The sequence below is a fragment of the Chiloscyllium plagiosum genome, unplaced genomic scaffold (assembly GCF_037043375.1).
Source record: "Chiloscyllium plagiosum isolate Xiang-an unplaced genomic scaffold, Cpla_swu_hap1 HiC_scaffold_1, whole genome shotgun sequence".
In the NCBI taxonomy this organism is placed as follows: Eukaryota; Metazoa; Chordata; class Chondrichthyes; order Orectolobiformes; family Hemiscylliidae; genus Chiloscyllium; species Chiloscyllium plagiosum.
The window spans coordinates 133,826,027-133,843,375 of record NW_028270139.1 but is presented as its reverse complement, the minus strand read 5'-3'; the positions used below and the strand labels follow the sequence as shown (position 1 = coordinate 133,843,375).

The following is a 17,349-nucleotide window of genomic DNA, read 5'->3' as shown; positions in this document are numbered from 1 at the left end:
AAAATGTACTTTTACTCAGGTTTCACTAACAGGTTAACCAACATTAAAAGACAATGGAATAAATCATTAAAAGGAAAATTATGACTGTAGTCATAGAAGGAAATGCTTGACAAAACAGCCAAGTTTAAGGGTGATAGGTTCAGATGGATTGCAGCTGGACTGCAGATGGATTTCTGAGGCAGCAGGGTGACTCAGTGGTTAGCACTGCTGCCTCACAGTGCCAGCAACCTGGGTTCAATTCCAACCTCTAATCTGTGTGGAGTTTGCACATTCTCCCTGTATCTGTGTGGGTTTCCTGACACAGTCCAAAGATGTGTTAGTGAGGTGGATTGGCCATACTAAATTGCCCCATAGTGGCCAGGCATATGTAAGCTAGGTGGATTAGCCATGGGAAATGCAGGAATGGGATGGGATGGGTCTCGATGGAATGCTAGTCGAAGGGTTGGTATTGACTTGATGAGCTGAATGGCCTGCTTCCACACTGTCGGATTGCTATGAAACTGTGGAACTATGTATCTACTGAGAAAACAGCACACAGGCATGAATATCTCTAATTATTAACCTTGAATTGTCAACTTGATTAAATCTGAATTGGTTTTGTGTGCAATGGAAAACATATCATGATTGAAGATAGACACTTCACCAAAATTTGAACTTTAGGAGCAAGTTTTACCCTGCCTCTAATTATGGCAGAACTGGTCTGGAATATTTTTAATCAACCTGTTCAAATATGCAATGACACCCTCTGGAGCAGATAGGACTGGAACCTGGGCTTCCTGGGCTTGAGAGGTCTACCACACTACCACTGCACCACAAGACCTTCTGAGTAGTGCTGGAATGTCAACTCTGAATGCACAGTATAGGACCTTATTCAATTCAGAGCATGCAGTTATTGTGGCAGAAATGTCTTGGTGTAAACATCAGGTGGGGACTTACTTATCCATATTTAGGACAACACGGTGGCTCAGTGGTTAGCACTGCTGCCTCACAGCACCAGGGTCCCAGGTTCAATTCTAGCCTCGGTTGACTGTCTGTGTGGAGTTTGCACATTCTCCCCATGTCTGCATGAGTTTGCTCCGGTCTCCTCCCACAGTCCAAAGATGTACAGGTTAGGTGAATTGGCCATGCTAAATTGCCCATAGTGCTAGGTGCATTAGTCAGAGGGAAATGGGTCAGGGTGGGTTACTCTTCCGAGGGTCAGTGTGGACTGGTTGGGCCGAAGGGCCTGTTTCTGCACTATAGGGAATCTAATAAAATATTCAACCAATTCATAGATAATGAGTAGCCACATGGGCGAAGTACTGAAACCATTGGACCAAGAGGAGCCATGTACTTTCAATGAGGAGATTAAAATAGATTGCTAAAATATTTATAGAAGATAAATTCACTGTGCCTACATTCAGCATCAGTGAAGAAGTGTGATTAACAATATCTGAATTGAGAAATCAGTATTTTCTGAGCTACAAGTGTATGCCTGTATATATTTTTGTTTCCACTCAAACAAAGATAAACTTTCATATCATCATTCCATATCCCAAGACAATCCATTTACCTTCATTGCAGTAATTGATATATGCCAGGTTTTATTTACACACCTAATTAATTAGGGATTTGCACAAAGAGGATTTAAATACATTTTAATAATAACAGTAATATTAAATACACCCAATATTTAAAGCCAAAATATTTCAAGTGATAGAGGATACTCTTATTTAACCGTTAATAAATTAAGCAGGCAAAAGCAAGAGAAGGATTAGAGTAGTGGTGTCAATTCCTGTTCATGATCTGCTTCCCTCCTCTTGAGCTTAATGCAATTCCAGTCCACTAATCAAGAGCTGAATTTGTAGTATTTCTTCCAGAGAATCGTTCAATGAGATAACTGATGGTCTTCTTGAAGTCCACACACACGCACATGCGTGCACACACACATACACGTACTTTGTTGTTCATTAATCCATTGTGTTCACAGAATTTACATTGGCTTCCTAACCTCCTTAAATTGGGCACACTAATCCCCCTTGAAGCAGCTCACCGATCTTCTTACGAATGGTTTTAGTAATCATCCAAAAAAACGTTCTCAACAGTCTCCTTAAGGTAAGATTATTAGTACCTTAAAAATGGACACACCAATCTTCTTAGAGTGGACTCACCAGCCTTCTTTATGTCACAAAAATATCTAAATATAAGCACCACCAACTTAAGAAGCCAGTTAATTGTGATTCTTTATGCTACTAATAAAGTTTGAACTCATGATAATGTCTCTTAGGAAATCATTGTTTTACATATTAACTATTGTTGAGTTTGAATTTCCAGGGTTTCACATTGTGCTTGGTCCTTCAGTCCTTTGCTTGATCTTCCTTCTGATGCTCAAGGCTTGCATGTGGAACTTTGCTCTATGCTTATATCTTACAAATGACGTGCACTTCATCATATGCTTCTGTGCAATGAAGAAAACCCAGTCAATATAAAACCATGGTTTAAAGAAGGCACTCATATTCATATTTTGAGGAGGGAGGCAATAGCCTAATGGTATTATTCCTGAATTGTTAATCGAGAGACCCAGGTAATGATCTGGGGATCGGGGTTCAAATCCTGCCAAGGCAGCTGGTGGAATTGGAATTAAGTAAAAATCTGAATCAATTGCCAATTGTCAGGGGAAAAACCCATCTTGTTCACTCATGCCCTTTAGGGAAGGAAACTGCCATCCTTACCTGGTCTGGCCTATATGTGACTCCAGACTCACAGCAATGTGGTTGACTCTTAGATTAGTACTCTGGCCAATTAGGGATGGGCAATAAATATTGGCCTAGTCAGCAATACCCTCATCCCACAAATGAATAAAAAAAGAAAATTTCCACATGCAAAAGTGCACAATCTCCACAGGGTAAGGTACGTTCACAGGAACATGATTAATTAAAACATTCACACTGAGCTGAAGAAGTAGATGAAGATAAATGGGTGGCATGGTGGCACAGTGGTTAGCACTGCTGCCTTACAGCACCAGAGACCAGGGTTCAATTCCCACCTCAGGCGACTCTCTGTGTGGAGTTTGCATATTCTCCCCGTGTCTGTGCGGGTTTCCTCCGGGTGCTCCGGTTTCCTCCCACAATCCAAAAATGTGCAGGTTAGGTGAATTGGCCATGCTATATTGCCCGTAGTGTTAGGTGAAGAGGTAAATGTAGGGGAATGGGTCTGGGTGGATTGCGCTTCGGGGGGTTGGTGTGGACTTGTTGGGCCAAAGGGCCTGTTTCCACACTGTAACTAAGCTAATCTAATTACAAAATAACTGTCAAAGGCACAGCTTTTAAAGGGAGGGGTGGAGTAGGCCTAAAATTTAGAGACAACACTGGGGAGTTTACAGGACTGATGATTGAAGGTCTGTTCACTATTTGTAAATCAAAAGAAGTGAGGGTGAATGAGAGTTCTTGTACAGTTATAGGAATGGATAATGGAAAGAGGTAGTTAGAGTTAGATGCTCGAAGAAATTTGCAAACCAGCATATAAATGTGGGCGGCACGGCGGTAGTGGGCGGCACGGTGGCACAGTGGTTAGCACTGCTGCCTCACAGCGCCAGAGACCCGGGTTCAATTCCCGCCTCAGGCGACTGACTGTGTGGAGTTTGCACGTTCTCCCCGTGTCTGCGTGGGTTTCCTCCGGGTGCTCCGGTTTCCTCCCACAATCCAAAAGATGTGCAGGGTCAGGTGAATTGGCCGTACTAAATTGCCCGTAGTGTTAGATAAGGGGTAAATGTAGGGGTATGGGTGGGTTTCGCTTCGGCGGGTCGGTGTGGACTTGTTGGGCCGAAGGGCCTGTTTCCACACTGTAATCTAATCTAATCTAAATGTTAAAATTGATGTACAAGTGAGCCAGGAAACTGAGCAATTACAGGGGCAATGGACAAATGGAATTTAGTGCAAGTCAGGACAAGGGTAGCAGAATTTTTGGATTTGATTTGATTTGGGATGGCACGGTGGCTCAGTGCTTAGTACTGCTGTCTCACAGCACCAGGGACCTGGGTTTGACTCCAACCTCGGGTGACTGTCTGTGTAGAGTTTGCATGTTCTCCCTGTGTCTGTGTGGGTTTCCTGTGGTTGCTCCGGTTTCATCCCAAAATCCAAACATGTGCAAGTTAGGTGAATTGGCCAAACCAAATTGCCCACAGTGTTCAGGGATGTGAAGGTTGGGTGCATTAGTCAGGGGTTAAATTTAGTTGAGAGTGTGGTGTTGGAAAAGCACAACAGGTCAGACAGCATCCAAGAAGCAGGAGAATTGACATTTCAGGTTTCCTGATGAAGGGCTTGTGCCCGAAACATCGTTTCTGCTGCTCCTCGGATGCTGCCTGACCTGCTGTGCTTTTCCAGCATTACACTCTTGACTCTGATTTCCAGCATCTGCAGTCCTCACTTTCTCTAGGGGATAAATGTAGAGTGGGTTACTCTTCAGAAGGTCGGTGTGGACTTCTTGGGCCGAAGGGCCTGTTTCCACACTGTAGGGATCCTATGATGTATTATTGTCACATGTACTTAGCTACAGTGAAAAGTTTTGTTTGCGTACAGTACAGGTGGGTCATACCATACAAAGGTCATAGTTTTCAATTAAATTAAGTTAATGGAGAGGCAGATGTGAATAAGAGGCTACTTGAAGAACATTTCAACAGAACCTGATATAAAGAAGGCTGGTGAGCCAGCGGAACTTGGGCTTTGTTGAAATTAATGTGCCCAAGCAACCACCACCATAAAGTACAAATTATGCTTACCTCACATCCTGAGACAAACCATCAGTCTGTGATCACAAACTCTCTCTAGTTCTTCTCCTACCCCAACCCATTTCCAGGACCTATGCCAGGGATCCCACTGAAGAGACAATGACCCAAATTCAATTAGATCACATGGGTACGCATGGCCGGTTGCTTGCTGCAAATGCTGAATTGAAATGCAAGGTCCATTTTTGGGACAACATTGAACCTTTTTTTGTCATGCTTTGGTAGCACTCCACCAATTACACATATAAACAGGCCATGACAGATTTTTACTCACAGGTATAGGTTGGTGCACAGTGCTGAGCACTTTCAATATCAGGATGAAAATCTTCTCACTATATTCCTTCTCTCTCTCCCAGTGCTCCCTCCAAATGGTCACTGTGAAATGTTCCTCTCAAACCTTATTAATTTCCCTCTTGTAATGTGTTCACAACATGAATTTAGCCACATGTACTAACCCAAAGCTTCAGTCCTGTTCATGAATTGTTTAGCTTTTATTCATCTGTGTGCTGAGTCTTTCTTTCCTCATCAGGCTTGCTGCATATGGAATCTGAAAGAATGGGAGAGAGAGAGGGAGACAGACGATGAATTAGAGCACAAGATAATGGGGAGGTCACCAACAAGAAAGGGTATGACTATTTATGTTGTCTAAATGGACTTTGAAAAGCCATTTCATCACAGGAGATGGTGTGAACACTGAGACTGCATAGAATTGGAGGTAAACTTGTGCTGAGTTGCCATGCTTGGATGTGCCAGTGTTGGACTGGGATGGACAAAGTTAAAAATCACACAACACCAGGTTATAATCCATTAGGTTTATTTGGAAGCACTAGCTTTTGGAGCGCTGCTCCTTCACTAGGTGGTTGTGGAGGTTGAGATCATGTTCACAGAATTTATAGCCAAAGGAGTCCAGTGTCACGGAGATGTGATACAGTCAACAATCTTAGATTCAAACTTTCATCTTTAATAATGGAATATGCTGGTTTCTGTTCTTTAATATATAAATCCCAAAACTTCTTTTAAAGTACATTCTCCAGATATCACAGGTTTTTAAACAATAGGTGTGAAGTCTGTTTGTGCCCCAATGCTATGTCAGACTGACAAACCCTCTGTACAGTTTTACAGAGTTGTAAATGGATTCTTGCAGTTTTTGTGCAAAAGAAAATGTAATTCTGCAGAAACAAATTCACCCCATAAGCTCATATGTGTGTCCATGTCGGAGCAACAGATTGAGTGTGCATGTGAGTATGTGCGTGTGGGTGTGAGTGCACATGATAGAGGGTGTATGTACAGTATGTATGTATGTATGTATGTGCATGTGTGTAGTATGTGTGTGAGGGGGGTGTGTATATGTGTGTGCACATGAGAGAGTGCTTGTGTATGAGTGAGGGTCTGTGTGTGTGTGTATGTGTGTGTGTGCGTGCACACATGTTTGTGTCATGCATGGGGCCACCTCTAGTATGACATGAACTCAAGGTCCTCATTGAGGCCATTCCCATGGGTACTGAACTTTGCTACCAGCTTCTGCTCAGCCACTCTGCGTTGTTGCTTGTCCCAACGTCCGCCTTGGAGGATGGTCACCTGAAGGTCCGAGGCCAAATGTCCTGGACCAATGAAGTGTTCCCCGACTGGGAGGGAACACTCCTGTCTGGTGATCATTGTGCGGTGCCCATTCATCCGTTGCCATAGTGCCTGTTCTGTCTCACCAATGTACCATGCCTCAGGGCTTCCTTGCCTGTAGCTTATCAGATAGACCACGTTGGCCGAGTCACATGAGTACTCGCCACATAATGGTGGGAGGTGTCCCCATATGTAATGGTGTTAGCAGTATCGATATTCTGATACGTCTTGCAGTAGCTGCTGTGGCATGGTTGTACGGTGTTGTTGTCCTGAAGGCTGGGCAGTTTGCTACAAATCATGATCTGTTTAAGGTTTAGTGGTTGTTTAAAGGCGAGAGGTGGAGGCGCAGAGAAGGTCTTGGTGAGGTGCTCATCTTCATTGATAATGTGTTGCAGGCCGCGTAGAACATGGTGAAGTTGTTCGGCTCCTGGGAAGTGCTGGACAATGAAGGCTACCCTGTCAGTTGCAGCCTGTGTCTGTCTCCTGAGGAGGTCATTATGGTTTCTTGCTGTGGCACATCGGAACTGGCGGTTGATGAGTTGATCATCGTACCCTGTTGTTTTGGGGGTCATCCTTGAGCACTTTCAAGTGTCCGTCACGTTCTGCCTCATCCGAACAGACCCTGTGTATGCATAGGGCTTGTCTGTAGGGGATGGCTGTCTTAATATATTTGGGTAGAAGCTGGAGACGTGCAGCATTGTGAGGTTAATGGTAGGTTTGTGGTACAGTAAGGTGCTGAGGTGCCCTTCTTTGATGGAGATGCATGTATCCAAGAATGAGACGGACACTAAAGAGTAATGCATGGTAAGTCTGATGGGATGAAACTTGTTGATATCACTGTGTAGTTTCCCTGCTCCTCCACCTCTCGCCTTTAAATAACCAACAAACTTCAAACAAATCACGATCTGTAGCAAACTGCCCAGCCTTCAGGACAACGCCGTACGACCCTGCCACAGCAGCCACTGCAAGACATGTCAGAGTATCGACACAGGTAACACCATTACGCCTCTCATCATATACGCGTCTCATGTGACTCGGCCAACGTGGTCTATTTCATAAGCTACAGGTAAGGATGTCCTGAGGCATAGTACCTTGGTGCGACCAGACACTACGCCAATGGATGAATGACACAGCACAACAATTAACAGACAGGAGTGTTCCCTCTGAGTTGGGTGGATTTCGGGACAAGCTGAGCAGAATCTGATAGCAAAGTTCGATACCCATGGGAATAGCCTCAACTGGGACCTTGGGTTTATGTCACACCAAAAGTGACCCCACTATACAATGCACACACAGACAGACAGACAGCCAGACAGACAGACTGTCAGACAGAGAGACTGACAGACACACACACCTTCATACACAAGCTTTCTCTCATATGCATACACATACACCCCCCACGCTCACACCAACACAAGCACCCTCTCACACATACCCCATCACACTCACACACATACTTAATCAAGCTTACACACATACATAAAACATAGAACATAGAGCATTACAGCGCAGTACAGGCCCTTCAGCCCTCAATGTTGCATCGACCCATGGAACCAATCTGAAATTCATCTATCTTACACTATTCCCTTTTCACCTATATGTTTATCCAATGACCATTTAAATACCCTTAAAGTTGGTGAGTCTACTACTGTCGCAGGCAGTGCGTTCCATGCCCCTACTACTCTCTGAGTAAAGAAACTACCTCTATGCCTGTACTATATCTATCACCCCTCAATTTAAAGTTATGTCCTCTTGTGCTAGCCATCACCATCCGAGGAAAATATACACACATGTTCTATCACATGTAGTCACACCCACATGCACACACTCACATGCACACACATATAAGCTTATGGGGTGAATTTGTTTTTGCAGAATTACATTTTATTTTGCTCAAAAACTGCATAAATCCATATAAAACTCTGTAAAACTATAGAGAGGGCTTATCAGTCTGACATAGCATTGGGACACAGACAGACTTCACACCTATTGTTTAAAATGCTGAGTTATCTTGAGAATGTAATTTAAAAGAAGTTCTGGAATTTACATATCGAAGAATAGAAACCAGCATATCCCATTATTAATGATGAAAGTTTGAATCTAAGATTGTTTGCTGTATCACATTTCTGTGACACTGGACTCCTTTGGCTATTCTGTGAACATAATCTTAACCTCCACAACCACCTGGTGAGGAGCAGCGCTCTGAAAGTTAGTGCTTCCCAAATAAACCTGTTGGACTATAACCTGGTGTTGAGTGATTTTTAACTGTGATGAGTTGATGACTGATTGGGAGATAAGGCTCAGAGAGTAGGGTGGGAAAGTATTTTGACAATGTGACAAGTAATGTTTTGACTGATTGGCTAGGAGAAATGCTGCAAATGGCATGAGGCCAGCCATTATGGGTCTAAGAAAGGAAAATTGGAATACTTTCATAGTGGTGCGAGACTAGGTGGATGAGGGACAAATTAGTTCAGGTAGTAATAGAAAACAGGTTGTAATGATTCTGTCCCCGACTCCCCCGCATTTCTGAAGAAGGGTCAATGGATCCGAAACGTTAACACGCTTTCTCTCCACAGATGCTGCCAGACTTGCTGAGTTTTCCCAGCAATTTCTGTTTTTGTCCCCGACATTTAAGCTCCCTGGATAATATCCAGCTCCATTAATTGGGGTGAATAATAAGTATCAAGTGCCATTTCATGCTGATACACAAGGCACCCATTCAACTAAAGGAGGAGTAAAGGAATTCAGGTGCCCATGTACATAAATTATTGTAAAGTACAAATAGTATTCAGAAAAGCGAATAGAAGGTCAGGCATTATCCCAATGGGGTTGAGAGGTGGGGGTGGAATTTGCTTTCACTTGGTCAGAAACCAGTTGTGAATACTGAATTGTGAATGTCACAGAACAGGAACATATATGAAGGAGACGCAGCACAGTTTCTCGGGAATGATACTTGGAACCGAGCGGCTGAAATTAGGAAGACAGCTTGCACAAACCTACCTTGTATTATACTGTTTAGAATGTTGGGATGTAATTTAATTGAGGTGTTTAAAACGATAAAAGAATTTGAATGAGTTGATTCAGAAAAAAAGCTTTTGTCTCTGGTGTGGGAAGCAGAACAAAAGAAGACAAAATTAGAGCTAGGGCCTTTGGGAGTGAAATCACAAATGCCTTTTCACTCAAAAAATACTGGTTACGTGAGATTCTCTCCCCCAGCAGTCTGTGCATGTGGGTCAATTGAATTTGTCAAGACTGCAGTTGGCAGAATATCATTAGGGAAGGGATACCCATCAAAGACAGATTAATGGAGTTAAATGACAGAACATCCATGATTTTATTGAATGTTGGAATAGGTTGAAGAGACTGAATAATGTACTCTTGTCCCTCTGTATATTCCCACTTAAAATGGGCCAAATGTTGTTCCAATGTTTGAGAGAATGCAGGTTCGTAGAATCCCTACAGTGTCAAAGTAAGCTATCCAACCCATCGAGTCCTTACCAACCCTCCGAAGAGCATCCTACCCCCTACCCTATCTGTGTGACCCTGCATTTCCCATGGCTAATACACCTCAGCTGCATTTCCCTGGGAACTATGGAGAAAGTGATGACTGCAGATGCTGGAGAGTCAAGTCGAAAATTGTGGTGCTGGAAAACGCACAGCAGGTCAAGCAGCATCTGAGGGGCAGAAGAGTCACCATTAGCCCTTCATCAGGGATGTGGAGAGGAAAGGGGGCTGAGAGATAAAAAAGGAGGTGGGGGGGAGGCTGGGGGGAAGGCAGGTGCAATGGTTGTAGGAAGTGATAATGATAGGTTGGTGGGGAGGGTGGAGTGGACAGGTAGGAAGGAAGATGGACAGATATGTTAGGTCAAGAGGGTGGTGCCAAGTTGGAAGTTTGGATCTAGAATAAGGGAAACTTGGAAATTGGTGAAGTCAATGATGCTATATGGTTATAGGGTCCCAAGGCAAAAGATGAGGTCTTCTTCCTCCAGTTGGCAGGTGGCTTTGTTTTGGTGGTGGACAAGGATTTGCATGTCCTTGGGGGAGTTGAAGTGATCAGCCACAGGGTATTTGGGTTGTTTGGTGCGTGCAGACCAGAGATGTTCCCTGAACTGCTCTGCGAGTTGCCGCCCTGTTTCCCCAATGTAGAGCAGACCACATCAAGAGCAATGGACACACTAAGTGAGGTGGGAGGATGTTCAAGAAAATCTCTGCCAGCTTTTAAATGATCCTTTAGGGCCTTGGACGGAGGTGAGAGGGGAGGTGTGGGCACAGGTTTTACACCTCGTGTGGGTGCAATGGAAAGTGCCAGGTGTAGAGGGTGGGTTGGTGGGGAGCGCGGACCTAATGAGAGTCATGGAGGGAATGGTCTCTGCGGAACACAGATAGGGGTGGGGCAGGCAATTTACCATGGCGAAAGTGGGTACTGCAGATGCTGGAGATTAGAGTCAAGATTAGAGTGGTGTTGGAAAAGCACAGCTGGTCAGGCAGCATTCGAGGAGCAGGAAAATCAACGTTTCGGGCAAAAGCCTTTCATCAGGAATTTCATCAAGAAACATAAATTTTCCTGCTCCTCAGATGCTGCCTGACCTGCTGTGCTTTTCCAGCACCACTCTAATCTTGAGGGCAACTTACCATGGCAATCGATCTAACCTGCACATCTTTGGACTGTGGGAAAAAAATCAGAGCAGCTGATGGAAACCTGCACAGACTCAGGAAGAATGTACAAACTCCACACAGAAGGTCACCTGAGGCTGGGGTCCCTGGCGTTGTGAGGCAGCAGTGCTAACTACTGAGCCACCGTGCCACCCCCTAAAGTTATTTAGGTTTCTACTGGACTGAACCTCTGCAATAATAAATCATATTTTATAAAGCAGATCTTTCGATCATCTAATGGTGTGTTAAACACTTTGTACAGTGTTTCCCTGGGCTGCGGTTCTGCTGTCAGTAAAGGGAACTAATTTTTGTTACCTAAATACTGACAGCAGATCATAGGAACGCTTGTTGACAAGCTAACTTACTTAAGGTGTAAATGTAAAAACACTTTAAAAGGACATATAGCATGCAAAGAGAAATAAATAGAAAATGAAAACAATAATCAAATCTTTTCCAGGATCTCATGTGGAAATTCTCTTCTCCCCCAGTTCCTTTTGTGCATTTTTAAAAACCAAAGCATGATGTTACCTAATTGTCCCTTCTTGCCTTACCTCATTTTGTCTTTTACTCTTTATCGATATTCAACCTTAACTGTGAACTCACTGAGTTCCTCCCACAGTTCAAACATGGGCAAGTTAGGTGGATTAGCCATGATCAATTATCCATAGTTTCAGGGATCTGTAGGTTAGATGCACCAGCCATGGGAGAAATAGTTACAGAGATGGAGTAAGGGGATAGGTCTGGGTTGGATGCACTTCACAGGATTGGTGTAAACTTGTTGGGACGAATGGCTTGTTTCCACACTGGGGATTCTATATTTTAAAATAAAAGCCATGTAGAATGGAGAGCTTCCCAGTTCAGGTATGTTTCTCTGCTGGACTGGCTGCTCTTTTCTGAGATAACTGCAATATTCTCTGATTAAAAGAGATAAAATCAGCCACCATTCCCACTCTTGCTAGTGGTCAAGTGGGTGAAGGCATGCCTTTGTGGACATTCAGGAAGCACAGGATTTGACTTGGTGTAACTGGTTACTGTCGATATTGAACTTGCTAGCTCATGCTGCCAGGGTTCATGTGTGAATCACTGGATGGGCTACATAGAATCTAACAAATTACCATCTTGTCTCAGGGGAGGATTTTTATTATACTGTCAGCTTCTCTGACCTTACTTCAAATTCTTCAGCCAATGCACAGGTGGAATCATAATTCTTTTCTTTGTTCCATGGGGAATGCTAAACTAAAATGCTCAGACTGCAGAATATCATAATTACTGGGTCCTGTACTGTCTTCACAACTTGGTTTCTAACTGTAAAAATCACTTGTAAAAGCACATTTTCAGATTTCAGCTGTTAGAACTTAATTGAATGTTAACCCTTTGTTGTGTTCCGCATAATGGATGGGGATTGTCCCAAAACTTTTTTCATTTGGGGGACAAAATGTGGAGCCTGATTTTGGATGGTCTGTGACCAATCTGTTCAGCAACTGATCCTAGAGACTTAATAATCATTGTCTGCTCCCTTTTGAAATAAGTCAGTGATGTGATCAGGATTCTTCAGCAAATCCATGGGCACTAAGAAAACTTTTAGGAGTTCAAATGAACCCTTGTAGGGATGCAGGACAGCCCCCCGAAATGTGACAAATATCAAAACTGTCCCCAGGTACTGGCCTTACTTAGTTGGCTTCAACGCCACTATACAACGCTGCTCCCGCACCTCCCCCATACACACACACACACACACACCATTTGTTTGAGGGCTTCTGGCTATATTGCTGTTCTGTTGGGAAGGAAGTTGTGGGGGTCACAAAATAGACATCCATTGCTCATCAGTCTAAGTTAAGTAAGACTGGAGTACAAACATCAATCAAGTCATTTCCAGGGCCCAGTTAGCGCAAGAGGTTAACACTTTACAATCTATATCCCTCAGTCACTTCCTGAAATCACAGAGGTGACCAGTTTCATTCGTCTGTTCCAATCAAAGGCATTTTTGCTTCTTGCTCCAGTTCTCGGATAGGAACCCAGTAATTATGGTATTCTGCAGGCTGAGCATTTTAGTTTAGCATTCCCCATGAAACAAAGAAAAGAATTATGATTCCACCTGTGCATTGGCTGAAGAATTTGAAGTAAGGTCAGAGAAGCTGACAGTATAATAAAAATCCTCCCCTGAGACAAGATGGTAATTTGTTAGATTCTATGTAGCCCATCCAGTGATTCACACATGAACCCTGGCAGCATGAGCTAGCAAGTTCAATATCGACAGTAACCAGTTACACCAAGTCAAATCCTGTGCTTCCTGAATGTCCACAAAGGCATGCTTTCACCCACTTGACCACTAGCAAGAGTGGGAATGGTGGCTGATTTTATCTCTTTTAATCAGAGAATATTGCAGTTATCTCAGAAAAGAGCAGCCAGTCCAGCAGAGAAACATACCTGAACTGGAAAGCTCTCCATTCTATGTGGCTTTTATTTTAAAATATAGAATCCCCAGTGTGGAAACAAGCCATTCGTCCCAACAAGTCTACACCAACCCTCTGAAGTGCATCCAACCCAGACTTATTCCCCTACTCTATCTCTGTACCTCTATTTTTCCCATGGCTGGTGCATCTAACCTACAGATCCCTGAACACTATGGATAATTTATCATGGCCAATCCACATAACTTGCATATGTTTGAACTGTGGGAGGAACTCAGAGCACCCGGAGGAAACACATGTAGGCACGGGGAGAACATGCAAACTCCACATAGACAGTTGCCCGAGGCTAGAATCAATCCAGGTCCCTGGCACTGTGAGGCAGCAGTGCTAATCACTGAGCCACTGTGGCTTAATAGAACACAAAGTGGTATGTTCGTGAAACCAGCTTTGGAATGGTCTATATCGCTTTGCAGAATGCAACAAAGGATTGTCATTCACTCAAGAGCCTAAAAAGTACTGAATGAAATTGCAAAATAGGAATTGAAATACTTTAAGCCCAAGAGTGTGCCATAGCATTGTCACAACCCCAATCCATACAGAGTTTCTTTAACAGGAGCTCATTGTTATGTATTGGCAAAAAGAATGAAAGAAATCTTTGAGCACATTCTTTTTTAAGTTCAGGTGTGAGTTCAAGCCCCATTTTCGGGAATGAGCATGTGCACTAGTTTGACATTTAACTGTGCAAAAAGAAGTGTTGCATTGTTTGAGCTTTCATGACTAAGATGAAACTGCGGCTGTTGTCTACTCTCGATGCTTCAACAGACATTAACAGTCACAAAGCAGTATTCAGGGAAGAGCAGGATATTCCACATAAACTGGCAGAGTATTGCCATAAAAAGAAGATGGACTGATCGGTCATTTCTTTGCTGTCTGTTGGATATCACCACATGCGAAACAGTTAGCACATTTACACTGACATAAAAACAGTGAAAACACATTGAAATCAATTCATTGAATGTGAAACAGTTTGTGAGACTTCTGAAAATGCTACATAAATGTAACATATTCTTCATATGGTTTAACTCTGGAGCTATCATTTTACAAAAACCATATTTAAAGATACAACTAGAATTGATGGAACCACTGCGGAACATTTGGTGGAAGTGTGTAGAATTTGAAATTCTCACCAGGAATATGGTATGTCTACGAAATGTGAAACACAGCTTTCACCTGTTTCCTCACAGCAAAAACCCTGCTGCTGACTGTTTGTTACAATCACAAAATCAGAGAATTCTTATAGCACAGAAAAAGGTCCATTAGTCCACTACATCTGTGCAGCTCTCCAAATGTCCATTTTGCTCTAATGCCATTCTCTGTTCCCTGTAACCTACTCATTGTACTTCATCAAACAATTGCCTAATTTCCTTTTGTATGTTTTCACCCCGGCAGCACAATTTCAGGCACTGCATTCCAGAACCAAATCACTGGTTATGTGAAAAAGTTTATGAAATTGTTCATCTTCAATACTTCATTCAGATCTTCCCTGAAGCTTTCTGTTTTCCAAGGCAAACAGTCTCATCTTTTCTAATCCATTTTTAGAACTTAAATTCCTCAATCCTGAAACAAAGAATGAGAAGGGCTCAAAGGGACCACTGTTATTTGTAAATATATAAATTATTTGTATGAAATTCTAGGTTGTACATTTGTAGACAACATGATGATTTGTAGAAGTGTGGATAGTGAAGAAGGTTGTCAAAGGATACAGCATGACATACATCAGTTGGAAAATTGGGTGGAGAAATGGCAGATGAAGTTTAATCTGGATAAGTGTGAGGTGATGCATTTGGGAGATCAAATGGCAAGAGGAAAGTACACAGTAAATGGCAGGACCCCTGGGAGCATTGATACACAGATGCAAGTCCATAGCTCCCTGAGTACACAGTAAATGGCAGGACCCTTAGGAGCATTGATACACAGATGCAAGTCCATAGCTCCCTGAAAACGGCAGCACAAGTAGATACTGTGATAAAGAAGGTGTACAGCATGCTTGCTTTTATCAGTAAGGGCACTGAGTTTAAAAGTTATCAAATCATATTGCTGAATAAAACTTTGGTTAGGTCATTTTTGGAGTTTTGTGTACAGTTCTGGTTGCCACACAACAGGAAGGATGTGGGGACTTTGAAGAGGGTGCAAAAGAAGTTTACTGGGTGTTGCCTGGATTGGAGTGTTGTAGTTATAAGGAGACGTTAGACAAACTTGGATTATTTTTGTTGGAGTGTCAGAGGCTGGGAGACCACTTATTAGAAGTATATAAAATTATGAGAGGCATGGATAGTCAGAGTCTCTTTCTCAGAATGGAAATTTCAAGTACTAGGGTGCATAGGTTTAAGTTGAGAGCTGGAAAGTTTAAAGGAGATGTTGAAAGGCAGGTTTCGTATCCTGAGGGTGGTAAGTTGTTAAAACATGCTGCCAGGAAAGGTAATAGAAGCAGATGTGATCACAATGTTTAAGAGACATTTAGACAGACGTATGAAAAAGCAGGGTATGGGAGGATATCGACCATCTGTAGGCAGATGGGATAGGTTTAAAATGACATCATGGTCGGCATAGACATGGTGGGCCGAAGAGCCTGTTCCTGGGTTGTGCTATTCTATGTTCATTCTCGTAAACCTCTTCTGTACTCTCTCCAATGCCCTTAACATTTTTCCTAAAGTGTGGCATCCAGAACTGGAGGCAATATTCCAGCTGAGGTCTAGCTATTATCTAAAGCAGGTTTTACAAAATATCTGATTTTGTGCTCCACACCCATATTAATAATGCTGAGGTCACAATATGCTTTATTAACTGCTTGCTCAACCTATCTTGTCACCTTTATTGATATATACATTCTTACACACCTTCTAATGGGAGTCAATGGCCTAGTGGTATTCTTGCTTGATTATTAATCCAGAAACTCAGCTAATGTTCTGGGGTCCTGGGTTTAAGTCCCTGGATGGCAGATGGTGGATGCTGAATTCATTAAAAATCTGGAATTAGCAATCTAATGATGACTGTAAAACCATTGTCAATTGTTGGAAAAGTCCAGCTGGTTCACTAATGTCCTTTAGGGAAGGAAACTGTCATCCTTACCTGGTCTGGTCTATACATGACTCCAGACCCACAGCAATGTGATTGGTAGGCTACTGCAGAAAATACGGCATTGAGGGTGAGTTGGAGGTTTGGATTAGGAATTGGCTGGATGGAAGAAGACAGAGGGTACTAGTTGATGGCAAAGTTTCTTCATGGAGTGCCGTCACTAGCGGTGTTCCGCAAGGATCTGTTTTGGGACCATTGCTGTTTGTCATTTTTATAAATGACCTGGAAGAGGGGTTAGAAGGTTGGGTGAGCAAGTTTGCGGATGATACGAAAGTCGGAGAAGTTGTTGACAGTGAGGAAGGATGTGGCAGGTTACAGCAGGATATAGAGAAGCTGCAGAGCTGGGCAGAAAGGTGGCAAATGGAATTCAATGTAGCTAAGTGTGAGGTGATTCACTTTGGGAAGAATAACAAAAAGATGGGGTACTGGGCTAATGGTCGGATACTTGGTAGTGTGGATGAGCAGAGGGATCTTGGTGTCCATGTACACAGATCTCTGAAAGTTGCCACCCAGGTAAATAGTGCGGTGAGGAAGGCATATGGCGTACTGGCTTTTATTGGTAGAGGAATTGAGTTCCGGAGTCCTGAGGTCATGATGCAGTTGTATAAGACTCTGGTGCGGCTGCATCTGGAATATTGTGTGCAGTTTTGGTCGCCATACTATAGGAAGGATGCGGAGGCACTGGAACGGGTGCAGAGGAGGTTTACCAGGATGTTGCCTGGTATGGAAGGAAGATCGTATGAGGAAAGACTGAGACACTTGGGGCTGTTT

The 17,349-nt window shown here is 43.1% G+C and overlaps 1 protein-coding gene across 3 annotated transcripts in view; it reads right to left on the bottom strand.

The window, feature by feature from the left end:
• Positions 1–2,301: 2,301 nt before the first annotated feature.
• Positions 2,302–17,349, bottom strand: part of skor2 (SKI family transcriptional corepressor 2) — a 171,990-nt gene continuing 156,942 nt past the window's right edge. For all 3 annotated transcript variants that reach the window (XM_087994584.1, XM_087994589.1, XM_043716810.2), the window contains 2 exons: positions 5,218–5,309; positions 2,302–2,437 (listed from right to left, as the gene is read on the bottom strand). In XM_087994584.1, coding sequence (XP_087850710.1) covers positions 5,247–5,309 — 63 coding nt within the window. In that variant the 3' untranslated portion in view covers positions 2,302–2,437; positions 5,218–5,246. The remainder of the gene's footprint in view (positions 2,438–5,217; positions 5,310–17,349) is intronic.